This window comes from Anopheles cruzii, chromosome 2 (genome assembly GCF_943734635.1).
Source record: "Anopheles cruzii chromosome 2, idAnoCruzAS_RS32_06, whole genome shotgun sequence".
Classification (NCBI taxonomy): Eukaryota; Metazoa; Arthropoda; class Insecta; order Diptera; family Culicidae; genus Anopheles; species Anopheles cruzii.
The window spans coordinates 35,106,974-35,121,491 of NC_069144.1; the positions used below are offsets into that span (position 1 = coordinate 35,106,974).

The 14,518-nt window shown below is 42.0% G+C and overlaps 4 protein-coding genes across 6 annotated transcripts; 2 read left to right on the plus strand and 2 right to left on the minus strand.

Moving 5' to 3' along the window:
• Window positions 1-322: 322 nt before the first annotated feature.
• Window positions 323-4,451, plus strand: LOC128278945 (mucin-5AC). The gene is made up of 3 exons (XM_053017666.1): window positions 323-423; window positions 501-3,618; window positions 3,699-4,451. The coding sequence occupies exons 1-3, from the start codon at window positions 323-325 to the stop codon at window positions 4,449-4,451; spliced, it is 3,972 nt and encodes a 1,323-aa protein (XP_052873626.1).
• A 628-nt stretch (window positions 4,452-5,079) lies between these two features.
• LOC128278095 (arfaptin-2) lies at window positions 5,080-7,473 on the plus strand. Of its 3 annotated transcripts, none has more exons than XM_053016754.1 (4): window positions 5,080-5,146; window positions 5,267-6,102; window positions 6,159-6,266; window positions 6,353-7,473. In XM_053016754.1, the coding sequence occupies exons 2-4, from the start codon at window positions 5,278-5,280 to the stop codon at window positions 6,395-6,397; spliced, it is 978 nt and encodes a 325-aa protein (XP_052872714.1). In that variant the 5' UTR covers window positions 5,080-5,146; window positions 5,267-5,277; the 3' UTR covers window positions 6,398-7,473. The 3 variants fall into 3 exon arrangements, with proteins under 3 accessions (XP_052872714.1, XP_052872713.1, XP_052872712.1); XM_053016753.1 differs by having other exon boundaries at window positions 5,085-5,146; window positions 5,239-6,102; XM_053016752.1 differs by having other exon boundaries at window positions 5,098-5,146; window positions 5,224-6,102.
• A 221-nt stretch (window positions 7,474-7,694) lies between these two features.
• Window positions 7,695-9,347, minus strand: LOC128267224 (protein arginine methyltransferase NDUFAF7 homolog, mitochondrial). The gene is made up of 4 exons (XM_053004024.1): window positions 9,000-9,347; window positions 8,258-8,929; window positions 8,020-8,199; window positions 7,695-7,936 (listed from the first exon to the last, which is right to left on the minus strand). Exons 1-4 carry the CDS (start codon window positions 9,345-9,347, stop codon window positions 7,751-7,753), a joined length of 1,386 nt encoding a protein of 461 aa, XP_052859984.1. The 3' UTR covers window positions 7,695-7,750.
• A 1,459-nt stretch (window positions 9,348-10,806) lies between these two features.
• LOC128278946 (uncharacterized) lies at window positions 10,807-11,370 on the minus strand. Its single transcript, XM_053017667.1, has 3 exons — window positions 11,235-11,370; window positions 11,004-11,142; window positions 10,807-10,944 (listed from the first exon to the last, which is right to left on the minus strand). The coding sequence occupies exons 1-3, from the start codon at window positions 11,318-11,320 to the stop codon at window positions 10,807-10,809; spliced, it is 363 nt and encodes a 120-aa protein (XP_052873627.1). The 5' UTR covers window positions 11,321-11,370.
• Between the last annotated feature and the right edge of the window lie 3,148 nt (window positions 11,371-14,518).

Genomic DNA, 14,518 nt, shown 5'->3' on the forward strand with positions numbered 1-14,518 from the left:
TTTACCGTTAGCGCTAATTTTATAATCATTTTAAGCGGTTCGTCAATTGGAGAGCGGAAAGGCTGTAACGTTAGCTGTTACCTGTACTAAAACCAAGTCCAATGGTTTGTCTTCTAACTGTTTGCGCGTTTCGAAAAAAAGAAAAACTTATCTCATGAATAGTGAATGTCTATTGAGCCGGGAAGAAAGCCGTTAGTTGTACAATATGATATTCACAGTATCCCACGTGAATCTCGTCGCTCACTTGCGTTTCTTTCCGTCTTATTCTTAGCTTCCTGTTAAGTGTTTACACTGCAAATATCGTTTTCCCTGCGGATTAAAAATGGGAGGATTCCGGTACACCTTATTTGCCGTACTGTTGCTGGCCTCGTTAACCCACGGTGCAAAGCGTAAAGTGGCTTGTAAAAACTGCTTGAAAAATAAGTAAGTAAATTAAATATGCTTCTATTGGCGTGCACGTTGAACATTTCTTCTAAACTTTATCGTTCTTTTTACTAAAGGGTTGCCCACCACAACGGTAACCGATTGATAGCGAGTCCAATAAACTTATTAAACCCTGATCGGTACGAGTTCTTCACATTGGACGACAAAGGGAAAGTTGTAAAGCGCATCATGACCTTTAATGAAATCCAGAGCATTGTTGCTGGAAGTGACATCAGTGAACTCAAGCTGTTCACCAACGGTAACAATAACGAACGCATTGTGTCTAGCGTCGTTTCGAATGTGCGCAACGTGCTAAACAACGAACTTAATCTCATGAATGGGCACGAAGGTGTTGACTTCGTTACAACGGAGCTTTCCATTTCGGATGTGATTAGCGTACAGCGTGAGCCTATTACGAGCTCAACGGCTGGTTCATCGGATCAAATGAACGAGGGACCGTCGGAAAGACCTACAACGGAAATACCGACGACAAGACAAACGGAACATCCGTCCGAGAGGCCTGTAGAAAGTATACTACAACAATCGGAGTTAATTACATTGCTTAAGAGCACCGTAAAACATGAGGCACTAAACACAACTGACCGGACGACGGAGATTACCACGGAACCAACAACGACGTCCAGTGCAACAGAACAAACAACAAGGTCAACGACTGCTCAACCGACAGCAAGCACGACGGAAAGAGCGACGACAGTGCGTACAACAGCGCGTACCACTCAACGCCCAACCGAGGGATCTCCACTGAAGACAACGATAGTAGTTTCTTCATCCCGACCTGCCCTGAAAACAACGGAACAGTCAACTGAACATTCCTCAACCAGACCGACGACCGAAAAACCACAGACAACTAGAACAAAGACACATCCAACTGAACGGCCAACGGAAAAGTTCGCTACACAACACGTGAAGTCAACAGTGGCCACCACAAACATTCGACCAATAGAAATAGAGGTGGTCAAAGTAACAGAACGACCAATGCTCCTTCCGGTGGAGTCTTCTACTCAGCCAACTGACGAAAGGTCGACGGAAAACTATAGTGAAAATATGGTTACTGAATCTTCTGAAAAGTCGGTTGAGGAATCCATTTATCCAATAGAAGCTTCGGTGGAAATTTCATCCGAGGAATCAACAGAATTTACTATTACAAAAGCTCCTCAAATTTCATCCCAATTTTCCACTAAAATAGAAAATGAAAGCGACTCGGACTATTCCACCGAAAGCAGTAGTGGTAGCATAACCACTGCATCGTTGATATCAGGTTTTTTGGCAAGTGCCAGTCTGCACCCTTACAAAAAACCGGTCAGTGCTGAAGAACCGTCGATGTCACAAACAACTGAATCCGATGACCCAGCCGGAACGCTCAAGGATTTAATTTCGACCAGTACTAAGTTTGAAGACGATTCTTCAGAAACATTCAAAACACCAACGGAATCGGACACATTGTTAACTGATGCAATTGCTCAATACATTACCAACATTCAGAGAGAGCCAGTCGTTACCAGCTTGTTTGAGGAGGTGAACGATGATAACGTAGAGAGATCGACAGCAACAGCACACACCGAAGAAACTACCCTCGGAATGACCGCTTCTTACGAAGCACTACCAACTACTACTGTACTCGAAGCAGAAAATGATTTACATTTGGAGGACTCGACCGAAGCAGAAAATGATTTACATTTGGAGGACTCGACCGAAGCAAGCAATGAGGAGTCGGAAAATATTCAATCCTCTACTTGGGAACTGCCTGAGGTTGATGTCACCACAACAGAAAATTTGAAATTCCAACCACCACAAACGGATATCGTATCATCCGATGCACAGCAAGCCCTCCATAAGATTATCGAATCCTTGCAGTTTCCAGATGATGGGGCTGACAGCAAGGAAACAGACATGAAATTGGCCCAAAGCACTATGGTTCCCGAGATGGATGTTGGACCGCTCACCTATGATACCGATGCACAAAACTCGATTAACGCCATCATTCAGTCTTTGGGGCAAGGATCCCTGTTTTCTGACGAAAATTCGATCATATCCGTAACTACCGATGAAACTACTAGGTTCACTACGGTGACAGCAGAGACTACACCAAATACTACACCATCAACAACAACCGCATCAACGACAACATCGACAGAAAAAACTACTACGACCACGCAAAGACCGTCCTCTACAGCATATTCAACATTTTCAGTTCCGGTTTCCAAAACGGCTTCTGCTACAGAATCGTCTGAAACAAATTTATCCAACAACATCAATTACAACACAAACATAATGGACACGATTGAAAAGTTTCTCAGTAAGTTTGCAGGTCTGCCCAACCCTGAAACGTATTCGGTGAATATGACAAAGATGGATGTTTTGAGCGACTTTCCTTCCGAGATAAATATGACTGATTACCTTGATCGTACGGCAACAGTGGCGTCGGTTCTGAAATTTCCCCACACGAAGCCTGTTCAACTAGACCGGCCATTGACTAATCGAGACAGTGTACCAGAGGAACCAGAACTTTTTGAGGACACACCAGTGGAATCAATGTTGAACGAGACGGTGGCTTCGTTTATGAAACTTGGCGAAATGCTCACGATGGGCAGCATTATCAATACTTCCCCCGAGCCGACACAGGTGCAGGTGGAATTGAAGACCGTCGTAGACGAAGAGGAAACGGAGCTGTTGCGGTTTCTTTCAATCTGTGGAAACTTGGGCACCAACATGTACCGTGATTTGACGGATATATCGTTACATAGTCGCAGTCTGGTGTATTCCCCTTTCGCGACTATCACTACCTTATCGATGCTTTTTCTCGGAACCCGCGGCACAACGGCGGAAAGCATAAATGGAGTCATTGGGCTGGATGAAATGACTTCCTTTAATCCGCATCTGTTCTTTAAATCCATCGCCGATGATTTGCAGCCTCGTTACCGTCGCAAAGCCGTTCCAACCTTCGAAGGGTCTTCTTTTTCTCGCACGCTGTTGAGCGATAGGACACAAGGCGGACTGCAGCGATTTTTCAAAGCACGTGTTCAAGAAATCTATTCTGCCGTTGCGGAACCGATCGATTTTCATCAAAAAGACGAAATACTGCGGCATATGAGTGGAGATTTTCCTAGGGAGTACGTGGATACCCTGAAACAGTTGCGAGCACCGTTGATATCGATAAGCAGAAACCGTTATCGGGTAAGTGTCCTTATTTTTCAGCCATTTTTCGAAAAATGTTACTTCAACTGTATTCCCATCCTTCGCATTTCGTTCTGCAGCACGAATGCAACAGTGCAACGTTGTACGGTGTGATGAATTTTCAGCGAAGTTCGGCAGAAACCATATCGACCGTCGCCCTGCCCAGCGTAACGTTCCGATCGGGATTCTCGACTGGTTTCTCGAAGTCACTGAACGCTACGATTGTATCTTTACCAGGATCAACCAGTAATATTTCAGTTTTTTTCCTGAAACCTGCAGAAATTAGCGGTCGTTCTGACAATAGACTCGAAGCACTGGAAGCCCACATTCACACGCAGAGCATTTCCAACGTCCTAAAGCTGTTCCCAGATGAAACAGTGCGCACTGCTTACGCCGAAGTACAGTTGCCGCATTTCACGCAGACCAGCATGTACAATATGAGTCGCAGCATTCGGCAGCTAGGACTGGAGAATTTGTTCCAATCGGATACGGCCAACTTCAACGGGCTTCAAGATTCGACCATTTCAAACATGTACCTGTCCGAAACCATCCAAACCGATTCATTTGCCTTGTGTGGCAGGGACGAACTAGCGACAAAATCTTCGGTTGTGTTCCACAGTTTCTCAACTAACTTACCGAAACATCCTTCTATAGTTGCAATTGGAAATTCCACGGCGAAACGGATCGTACGGAACAGTCGTCGCAAAAACCGGTCAATGTCCGAGGTTGCGCGGGCTTACGACAGCATGCTAGTATTTGACACACCCTTTTTGTACTTAGTGAGACACAATCCAACAGGTTTGCTTCTGTACGTAGGGCGATTCCTGGGATAATAATGTTAAGCAATATGTTGTTGGGAATAAAGTTCAAAATCGCTTCCTAAAAATCGTTTTAAATATTCATCAAGCAATGCCAGCATTGTTTCTTTAGTGTGTTATAATCCGACATAAAGTATGTTGTTGGAAAAGCGTTCGCAAAGATCTTTTAAATATCTAAATAGTGAAACGACATTTCTCGGTATGATTTATTTTTAAAATGGACCACAAGCTGAAGAGTAGTCTACCCCGTCCATCAGTAAATGATTGTCCGCGTTCGAGGCTCGTTTTCTTGTTCCGCCGCGTGTTGATGAACGCTACGGCTCTTAGTTTCATACTACAAGTTGGACTTTTCCGTGATGACCATTTCTGACTTCAGCTCTTTGACTGAATACTGATTGATTGATTGATTGATTTCGTTATTATAGACTTTGGGCTGAAGGCTAAAGATAATTTAAGCAAAAGTAACTAACGTATTTCGTATTTTTAATATATGTCTGCGTTCTTATCATTTCATATGCAACAGTACGCAGCTTTTTCTAACTTGCTTGAAAGCAAGTGCAGTGCCAGTTACTTTCTTGTCGAAAGGGTTCAGCGCATGCGTTTATTATTCCAAGGAACCGTCGGAGAATGACGTTTGTCGCGAGTATACACAAAACGAAAAAACCGTACCAATTTTCATCGATAGCAAACAGTGCATCTAAAGGAAAAAGGTACGTAGGATTGGTTTTACCGGATTTGCATTCGTCTCGAACTGTGGCACAGTCCGATCACACGCCTTTGATAATAGCCTCCTGATCGACAGCGGCTTGTTCCTTCGTGCATGTATCCAGTGGAGGTGAAGATGAACAAATCGAACGAAAAGAGCATACACGAGATGCTGAAAAACACTCCGTCCATGAACGACAGCACCGATACGGTGCACACGGGTTCCGAGCAGCAAACTAAGCAAACTATAAAGCACTCGACCACCCTGACCCTGAGAAACGTAAGCAACCATCACAGTCTTTCGTCTCCGACGTCCGTTAGCCTTGAGGATGAATCGGCGTACATCAAGAACGGCTCTTCGAAGCTCGACACGTTCCGCAACTGGAGCATCACCACATACAAATGCACCAAACAGATCATGCTGGAGAAACTGGGCAAATCACGTACCGTCGATCTAGAGCTAGAAGCCCAAATCGATCAGTTGAAGGAGACACAGAAGAAATATCTTAGTATAATGCGTCTGTCCCGTGCGTTCACGTCTCACTTTTACAACTGTATGCAAACGCAGACCCTGCTGGCGGAAACGTTCTCCGATTTGGCACAGAAAAGTCCTGAGCTGCAGGAGGAGTTTCTGCGCAATGCGGAAACGCAACGCATTCTCACGAAGAACGGCGAGCTGCTGCTGAACGCGCTGAACTTCTTCATTTCGTCCATCAATACACTTTGCAATAAGACGATCGAGGACACCTTGCTGACGATTCGACAATATGAGCTGGCCCGAGTCGAGTACGACGCTTACCGGGTGGACTTGGAGCAGCAGCGAGCTAGCGGGGGTAGTGAGCAGCAGCAGCAAAAGTACTCCAACGACGAAGTGCAGAAGAAATACGAAAAGTGCAAGGAACAGTACGAGAAGCTGCGGTCAGACATCGTGGTTAAAATGCAGTTTCTCGATGAGAACAGGGTATGGATCAAGCGGGCGGCTGTTCAAGACATTAGTTTTATTCCGATTTTTTCTAGATTAAGGTTATGCACAAACAGTTGCTGCTCTTCCACAACGCCGTCGCCGCATATTTCGCTGGGAATGCGAACGGCCTCGAGAAGACGTTACAGCAATTTAACATCAGTGTGAGTATGCCGTGGTGTACCGCGTATGCAGCGGTAGCCGTGGAAACCTTTATCTCAGAAAATGTTTTCTCTGTGTTTCGTTACAGCTCAAGAGTCCCAATTCCGTAACAAGCTCCTGGCTGGAGCAGTAAAAGTCGCACGTGCAAATTGCTGCGTTTGGTGCGCATACGAACTTCATTGTCATTAAAAGTATGCCGCTGAATGTATTTTTCGTTGGTCAAAAGTCGGAGTCAACTCGAGTGGGTCATTGGCAAAGGACCGCACCGACGCGGGCGTTTACGGAGATTAGCATTGCCAACTGGAAAGAGTCAGTTTGAATGGAAAACCTGAAGATTTCCTAATTTACGAGATTCAAACGTTAGTTTAAAATAATCTATGTCACTCCACTTCTAGGTTAACTTAATTGAATAATTATTTATTTCGTTTTCATCAACGCATTACCCCTAAGGGATGTGTATAAAATTTTAAACAAACTAACACACTTCACGATTCCGTCGTCGTTACTGTTAAGAAACGTTTAGAAGTTGAATTCCTCTATCTTATTGCTTTTGCTTGACAAATTTGAGTAACGCTTGATATTTACAGTGAGATTTTCTGTACCCTAGTCATTTATGTTCGATTTAGCACTCTGACTTGTCGGCTTATTTGTTTCCATTATGTTATTTCCTTTTGTGGTCCAATTATTATTTGGCGCCGACCTTGCACCAACAAGGCAATAAGTTGAACGTCCGCGTGTTCTGCGAGCAACGGAGATCTGCATGTATAACTGCAAATCAGCTTACAATGCCGGCATGAGCAAGTTCGTCTAATGCGAATGAATGAACTAATTTGGTTCCAAGTTCAGTGTAATAGTTGAGCAAACCATAAAATTGCATCTTTCGGAATCGCACAACACCGAATAAAACACCAGTCGTAGGAATCGCTACATTCACACCAAACACGCGTTACACTCGCCGAAGAATACATAAAGCGTCACAAATGGTGCAAGGTAAGAAAAAGCCAGAACTCAGTACCAGGGATAGTTATTATGGGAATCGCGAAGCTTCAACAAACGGTGATTGTATGGATTATTGAATAGTGATGATGAATATTGCGCATCAAGTCCATGGCGAAAATAATTTTTATTTTTCGTATATTCCAATGTATCGTTTGTGTGTATCCAATGTAACTAGCTTCTCGAATGTAATAAATAAAAATGGGACACTGGATCTCCAACTCAGAGGCTGCGTATTATTTATGTTTATTATTTATTTTTGTTAAAAACCATTCCATTCCGTTCAATTCAGTACCACAAAACGATTCAAATTGTCATCAAATATTCGTAGTAGTATTCGCCATCTCATGGACAGTACGAAGTTTGCAGCTTCTGTATTTTCAAATACATGAGAAACTTAAAAAGATTTTATTGAAAATAACAACACACTTTGACTACGGTTTTCGGAAGGATTCGAACGATTAGTACAAAAACACATGCCTCTAGAATCTCATTCCGTTTCCTGGGAGCGGAATCCAATCACATTATTTCCTGGTAGAAGATGTTGTTTTAGTGCAGCAGGAAAAACGGCCAGAACTTTAAAACGTTCTCCCATTTTAGCTGGATTTGTTAACTCTTCATAACCGGTAATTAACGACTTTTTCCAATTCTGAGAAGTGCTTGACTTCAATAAATCCTAAAACGATGGTCAATACGATAGTATTTGCGTTTAAATTAGTTCATGTTTCTTTATGCTTTTTTATTTACTCTTCATCTTACCTCTAATCGCTTGGAACCTTGCATTGCCTCAAGAAATGTTCCTTGTGCTACCGGTCCCAGAGTGAAAGCTTTATCATCCTGCTCTAAAAAGTGCTTGAGGAAGCCAAAATCAACGTCCACCGTTAAATCTGCATCGCCTGGATTTACAAGAGGATCGTGTAGCTTGTGGGATTTGAAAGACTAGAAAAATTGAACAAAATTACAATTGTACACAAACCATACCAAAAGTTGACTTTACCCTGAATGTATCCGATTTGTTTCCTTCGTGACCGTAGTCTACGATAAGACCAAAGCCACCACTATCGGCGAAACGGTTCGCCAAGTTCTGTGCTATTTGCTCCATTTCGAACGACACCTCGACCCGACTGCGATCTCGCAATAGGTGCGCTTTATCGTGGAATCGTTTTTCAAAAACAACGGAATACGGTGTCCTCTTGGTAGATTGAATAAACCTGAAACTCGGTACACTTGCATCTGGATTGATATCGATCAAAACTTCTTTCCACCCCGGACCGTCATCATCAGCTAGATCTTTACAGAATACATGCGCCGGCAGCGCATCGAAGAATTCATTCGCAATCACGATGGAAAATCCTCTCGGCACTTCTACGATATCTGGGTACCAGAAAATATTGACGCCATTTCCAGTTGTTCCGCGTTGAATGTATGATTCACTCTGGCCGGAGCGTTCAACCTGACCCTTGCACAATCGTTCACCTTGAACCCGTTGCAAGTGGGAGCTTAGCTCCACCAGATGCACACTGATGCGCTCCTTCGAAAAACCAAAACGCTCGTAAACTCGCAGCATGTCGAGCATAAGAGTTCCTTTGCCAGGACCAAGTTCGACAAGATGAATCTGCCCATCATAGTTGAACTTTTGCAGCTCATTTATGCACCACACAGCGATGAGCTATCGGTATAACATGGAATGGATTAGAATTATTGAATTGGATTATTATTCTTCCATCGCACAGACGTACCTCACCAAAAATTTGACCGATTTCAGGAGCGGTAACAAAGTCTCCTTCATCACCGAACACGTTATCTTTTGTGCTGTAATATCCTGTATGAGGATTTAATAGGACCTCTTTCATGTAAGAAGCTACAGTAATCGGACCCGTAGCCCGTATACGTGCATGAAGTGTCTCCGTTAGGGATCTCTGGTTAGAACCATCAGATTTTACGTCTGGAAGGCCGCGACGGAGGTTCCTTAACTCCGTAATGGCCCGTCTGTTGACGGCCTTATAACAAAACCATCGAGATAGACCTGTTTCTATGCTAAAGCTAGATTTGGAGCTCCAACTTTTCAGCAGCCGTTCCGCACTCATCCGAATCGAATACATTTTATGCCGGGATTGAAACGTACGTTTTTGTTATGACAGTCGTTTTGCCATATGCCAAGGTTTGTAGAAGTACTGTTGTCACTGTTTGAAGAGTAGCCATTTTCAACATTCAAAATACAAACTGTAACCGTTTCTAAATTTATGAAGATTTTTGCACAAATTATATTTTATTTACAACTCGAACTTTCAAATAGAATGGTTTGAAAAACACAGAATACACAAACTCCATAACACTTATCAACGAAACACCGAAAAACAGTCCTCCTATACCTCCTATAGAAACTAAAAAATAATTAAAAATGCAAGCTTCGTTAATTTATGTTCACATACATAGGATAAAATATCTTACCTACGAAATCTAGTTTATTCCGTACAACACGTCGTTGATAACGGAAAATAGGAGGGTTTAATACTTTCAAAATAACCTTTCCTGGTTCACTGGAACTCTTTGTGGTCTCATACGTCTCACTACGATACGAACAAGATATGAATTATTTCTTTTTCAAACACTAAATAGAGCCTTCACAAATGACTAACCCAATTAGTTTAATTTCCAACGACTCACAAGCTTGCATGCAGAAGGAGTCTTCGTGGTCGATATGTGAGTATTTGGTGAGCTGTTTAACATTTGCTGGAAGCCATGGGAAGTACTCATTTACATTTTTAGCCCGTTTAAGAAATTCATGGACAAATATTGTCCACCATCTCACCTTTCATAATGCATAAAAGTCCTTGAAAATCACAATAAAATCTTTCATCTGAAAAGAAAGTACTTTTAAAAGTTAACAATGTTTCAGAATGTACAATCATTACATACAATCCTTCGGTGCGGTCGGTATGGTACAGTTACAAATTTGTAGTTCAAGTTGAATCCTCTTGTAAAGAAAGCATTGTGAAAAACTGTAAGGCATCGATGGTGTAAGCATTTCTTCGGGAAATCTACACTTCCGCTTTTCAATTGGTTCGCCTTTGACTTCTGGTAGGTTGTACGTTTCCGTCACCTGTGCACCATTTTTAATTTGGAAACATCAATGCACTTAGGGGAATATAGGGGGACTCTGCGACACTTACCTGGAGCATAAACTGTGAAACAATACCTGATTTTCTGAGCGTGTAAAAAGATTCAACGAAACTCGGATAATCTTCTGGGCTATGAATATACATCTGTACCAAAAAATCTTTACAATTAATTATGTTTTCTGCAACGAGACATATTTTTTACCATATAATTGATGCTATCGTGATTTTTGTAGGTAAATTCTAAGCTTCTCTTCCTGGTCCAAAAGTTAAACTTCAACGGCAGTGTTTCGAAACTAAAGTCACTGCAAATAAAATAAAAACTTCTAAAAATTGTTTATGAACGTTTTCCAAAGAATCAATATTCAGTAGCTCGTATTATTTGCTCCCTCATTCGTGCACACAGAGGGAATGTAAGACTGAATACTCACTGATTGTAAATACTGTTTGTGGTAAAACAGCTTCCCATTTCGGTGAGAGAAAACTTGAACAGTTGATCACAATCGTACGCCTGGCCTTTGTATTTGACACTAATAAATACTTCCTTGCAATCTGTTGGAAAAAACTGTCGAACGAGTTGACGGTCAAAACAAAAGAAAGACCACGAGAGAACAGCATACGAACCGCATTTCTCATAACTTCTAAATTTAAATTGCACGTACTATTGAATCCATCACAAACTATGTTATTGTCTTCGTCAATGTTGGCATTGGGACTGATGAATAGATACGCCTGGGCCACTTTTGTCCATAAGTATGCTGCACTGCAAAAGGCAACCAAGTTTATGGGTACCTCTTCGACAATACGGCTCGAAGAAATGGTCAAAACAAAACTACAGGTTTGCAATCTACGTACTTTTTGGAGGGAGTAAAATTGCTGCTCATCCAATGTTCCTTCAAAAAGTTTGTTATCTGATTCGTTCGTCCCTTTCCAAAACACATTGATATGGCCGGAAAAGTACTGTTCCATTGAAGATACGATGTATCGGGATTCACACTGATGGTTTCCTCGTACGTGTCGATCGTGAACATTAGAATAAATATCATCGATGCAAACGATCCACACAACACCGTGACCCAAAAGCATCTGTGAAGTAGAGTGACCTTTAACATGGTGGTCGTGCACTTTTTACTATTGTTCGTGATACCTTCCGTAGCTATTGCACCTTGCTCCAAGATATTTGATACCATTAATTGTACTGTTATCTATGGCCTGGCGTAAACGATAATTTATGAGGATTTTATGTTTCAATGGTCCAACAATTTCGCGAGATTTCATTTTTTTTATTTAACATCACTCCGTTGTCATCACTCGGAAGTTTCGTGAGCCTCTGTACCATTTGGAAATTCCTCCATGGTTTTTCAACTACTAAAATGAGGAAAAGCAATGCGTTTTGAATTTACCTTGTTGTATCTTTCGTGACCAGTAATGGTAATAAACATTATCTCAACATTGATTGTGTTCTCTTGTAAAATGCCATTGAACGGTTTGCATGCCTGTAATATGATCGCGTGCCGCAAGCGACTCTTGTAGCGAGCTCACAACTAAGTAGAAATAGCTGTCCTGCAGAAATGGGGCTGACAAAGCTAACCTTCTATTTGAACGTTTAAGGCATTTCGTTTGATAACTTCCCTAGAAGAAAGTTCACAACATTTCGAGCATACAAACAATATTTATAAGTTAAAATGATGATGCATTATGCAGCTTTATTTTAATTAAATAATTGCAGTAAGCATTATTTTAGTGAACGTATGTTTCTTGTGCACATTTTAAGGGCATACGTGCACATTTTAAGGGCATGTTGTGCACATTTTAAGGGCCGCTTACGCTAGAGCTAAGCAACAATATACAGCTCTATACAACAACAATTGGAAAAAATGACTTATTAGCCTTAGACAAGCTTTTCCAAACAAAGCAAGTTTTTAATCGCACGACGAGCAATATCTTTTTGTGTCAAATGAAAACAAACATATGCACTTCACAAACCAGAAGATTACTGATTTGTTCGAAGAACCATTTATCTCCTTCATTGGTGGATAAAAAATAATTATAAGTAAACATCGTGCTCAAAATCCAAGCTTACACCATCCGCCCATCAATAAACGTCCCCCATTTTCACTACGGCCGTCACCCTTCATTTATGTTGCCAATGCAGGAAAACTACATCCGACGGAAATGTTTGCGTTCGGAATCTATTAAAATGCTGGTTGTGCACCCCTTCTCTTCTCCGATTCTCAGTAAGGTAGAGTTTGACCGTTCTAGCCCTCTTTCGTTGCCATTACCATTCTACACTGTCTAATTCCCAGTTAGGCCACATTCCGCGATTAAGGAAAGTTACCATTAATGGTTCTCGAATGAAAATTACCGCTTACTGTCATGCATCTTTTCGGTAGTGAAATAATGGTAAGAAGGGCGTTGATCCGGACACAATCCACTATCTCTGAATCAATATCAAAAAAAAATTTGTCATATACAGCCGCCGTTTGGTCCAACTGGACACACTTACAAAATCCTCAAATACTGCAGAACCATAATCTATGGATTATACTCGTGAAAGCCACAGAACTACAGACATTCACAAAACAGGCAACTACACTGTTTTTCACAAGCACATTACAAAACTAACTCAAAATAAAACATATAAATCCAAATATATAACTGCAACAACTCATTTGCTTTGGTAAACATAACATGGTAGAATAAAATAGGATAAAACAGGAATACATACATATTTTAACATATTAAAAGCAAGCAATTAAGAGCAAGTAACAGTGAGGAGAAACAAATGCTGTAGGTATTAAATGATACTGATGATTAAACTTGGAGTTACCTTCGAAGACAGATGATTGACTGAAGAACTCGTTTTTCACCCTTATTGGCACATAGAGTGAACGAGCGTAACGGTAATGTATATTAAACAATATGAACAATGTGTCTCAAATATTGAACACAGATAAACTCGTGTAGTTTTCTCTCAGTTCTGGAATGCAGCTACCATGTGGTAGGTGGACCAAATCAAATGCCAGCATACATCGACGAATATAGCCTACCGTAATTCGAAGAGGGAAGTTAAGCAAACGCAGTGCGAGAGCAGAATAAAGCGGAAGCCGACTATCGACTGATAACCAACGGCAACGGGCGCATTGTTTATCGTTCCACAACACCTGGCAACGTTGGGGAAAATCAATTTCTTCTCGCAACAAATAACACAACAGTCTATCGCGGCGGTAGTTTGTTCGTTCACGAGACCATCGTCGTAGTGTGTGGACGCACTTTTGAGTTTGCAATACGTGGCCGAGTGTGTGGCAGTGGTGGCCGTTCTAATTCAATTTTGCGTTTAATGTGCAATTTTTTTCTCATTACTCAATCTTGGTGTTCGCCGTCCAGCAGCAGCCTCCAGTCTCCGAGGGTAAGTGTGATGTAACTCAGTCAGCCGTGACGGTCGCCAGGAGCAAGCCCGCCTACGAAACTCTGGACGTGGCTCGAAAGTGGTCCAGCCGTGTCGATGGTCGATGATGCTTCACCCGAAAGTATCGATTGCATTGCCAGCCCGATTCGGTAGCTAATGTAATGATGGTAATTTTCCGCCAAATAATTTCCTCGAACTTGAGCAGTGTGCTCTACCGAGGCGACTCCTTGGGAGTGGAATTTGCTCTTCCATGTACCAATTGTTTCGTATTTAACTAACTTAATCGCACAAGCGCCTAGGTCTATTTGCGTCCCGGCGTAAAATGAGGGTGGGAATCAGTCGGACGAAATCCGGCGGTGATAAATTGCTCCCTAGACAGATTGTAAAATCCCATTTTGGCAGGTTGGCCCTTTCGCGTGTGCACATGTGTCCGGCGGCAGGCTCGACGATGCGCTTAGGGAGTGCAGTGGTTAGTCGACTCGAGTAGGGGAACCAACAGTGTGTCAACAACAGCAAACACACAAAACAGAAACTAGACGCATACCCACGCACCGAAATGTAATTTGAGACACATTTTAACACTTCGAGGCGTACGCGAAGGAAATTCGCACGTTGCTTGATAAGCGTATTGTCTCCTTGGAAACTGCATATCTAATAGAAAAAAAATCATCAAACAAATAAGCAGGCTGATAAAAACGTTTGGTCGGGTTTTGAACAATGTTTTAAACAC

Coding starts and splice junctions, on each gene's coding strand:
- LOC128278945 (XM_053017666.1), top strand. CDS start 323: ATGGGAGGATTCCGGTACACCTTATTTGCCGTACTGTTGCTGGCCTCG. Junction 424..500: donor AAAAACTGCTTGAAAAATAA/GTAAGTAAATTA, acceptor TTTTTACTAAAG/GGTTGCCCACCACAACGGTA. Junction 3,619..3,698: donor TAAGCAGAAACCGTTATCGG/GTAAGTGTCCTT, acceptor TTCGTTCTGCAG/CACGAATGCAACAGTGCAAC.
- LOC128278095 (XM_053016753.1), top strand. CDS start 5,257: ATGTATCCAGTGGAGGTGAAGATGAACAAATCGAACGAAAAGAGCATA. Junction 6,103..6,158: donor AGTTTCTCGATGAGAACAGG/GTATGGATCAAG, acceptor GATTTTTTCTAG/ATTAAGGTTATGCACAAACA. Junction 6,267..6,352: donor TACAGCAATTTAACATCAGT/GTGAGTATGCCG, acceptor GTTTCGTTACAG/CTCAAGAGTCCCAATTCCGT.
- LOC128267224 (XM_053004024.1), bottom strand. CDS start 9,347: ATGAGTGCGGAACGGCTGCTGAAAAGTTGGAGCTCCAAATCTAGCTTT. Junction 8,200..8,257: donor ACAAATCGGATACATTCAGG/GTAAAGTCAACT, acceptor CAATTTTTCTAG/TCTTTCAAATCCCACAAGCT. Junction 7,937..8,019: donor AAGGTTCCAAGCGATTAGAG/GTAAGATGAAGA, acceptor CCATCGTTTTAG/GATTTATTGAAGTCAAGCAC.
- LOC128278946 (XM_053017667.1), bottom strand. CDS start 11,320: ATGTGTTTTGGAAAGGGACGAACGAATCAGATAACAAACTTTTTGAAG. Junction 11,143..11,234: donor AATTTTACTCCCTCCAAAAA/GTACGTAGATTG, acceptor TGCCTTTTGCAG/TGCAGCATACTTATGGACAA. Junction 10,945..11,003: donor TAGAAGTTATGAGAAATGCG/GTTCGTATGCTG, acceptor CTCGTTCGACAG/TTTTTTCCAACAGATTGCAA.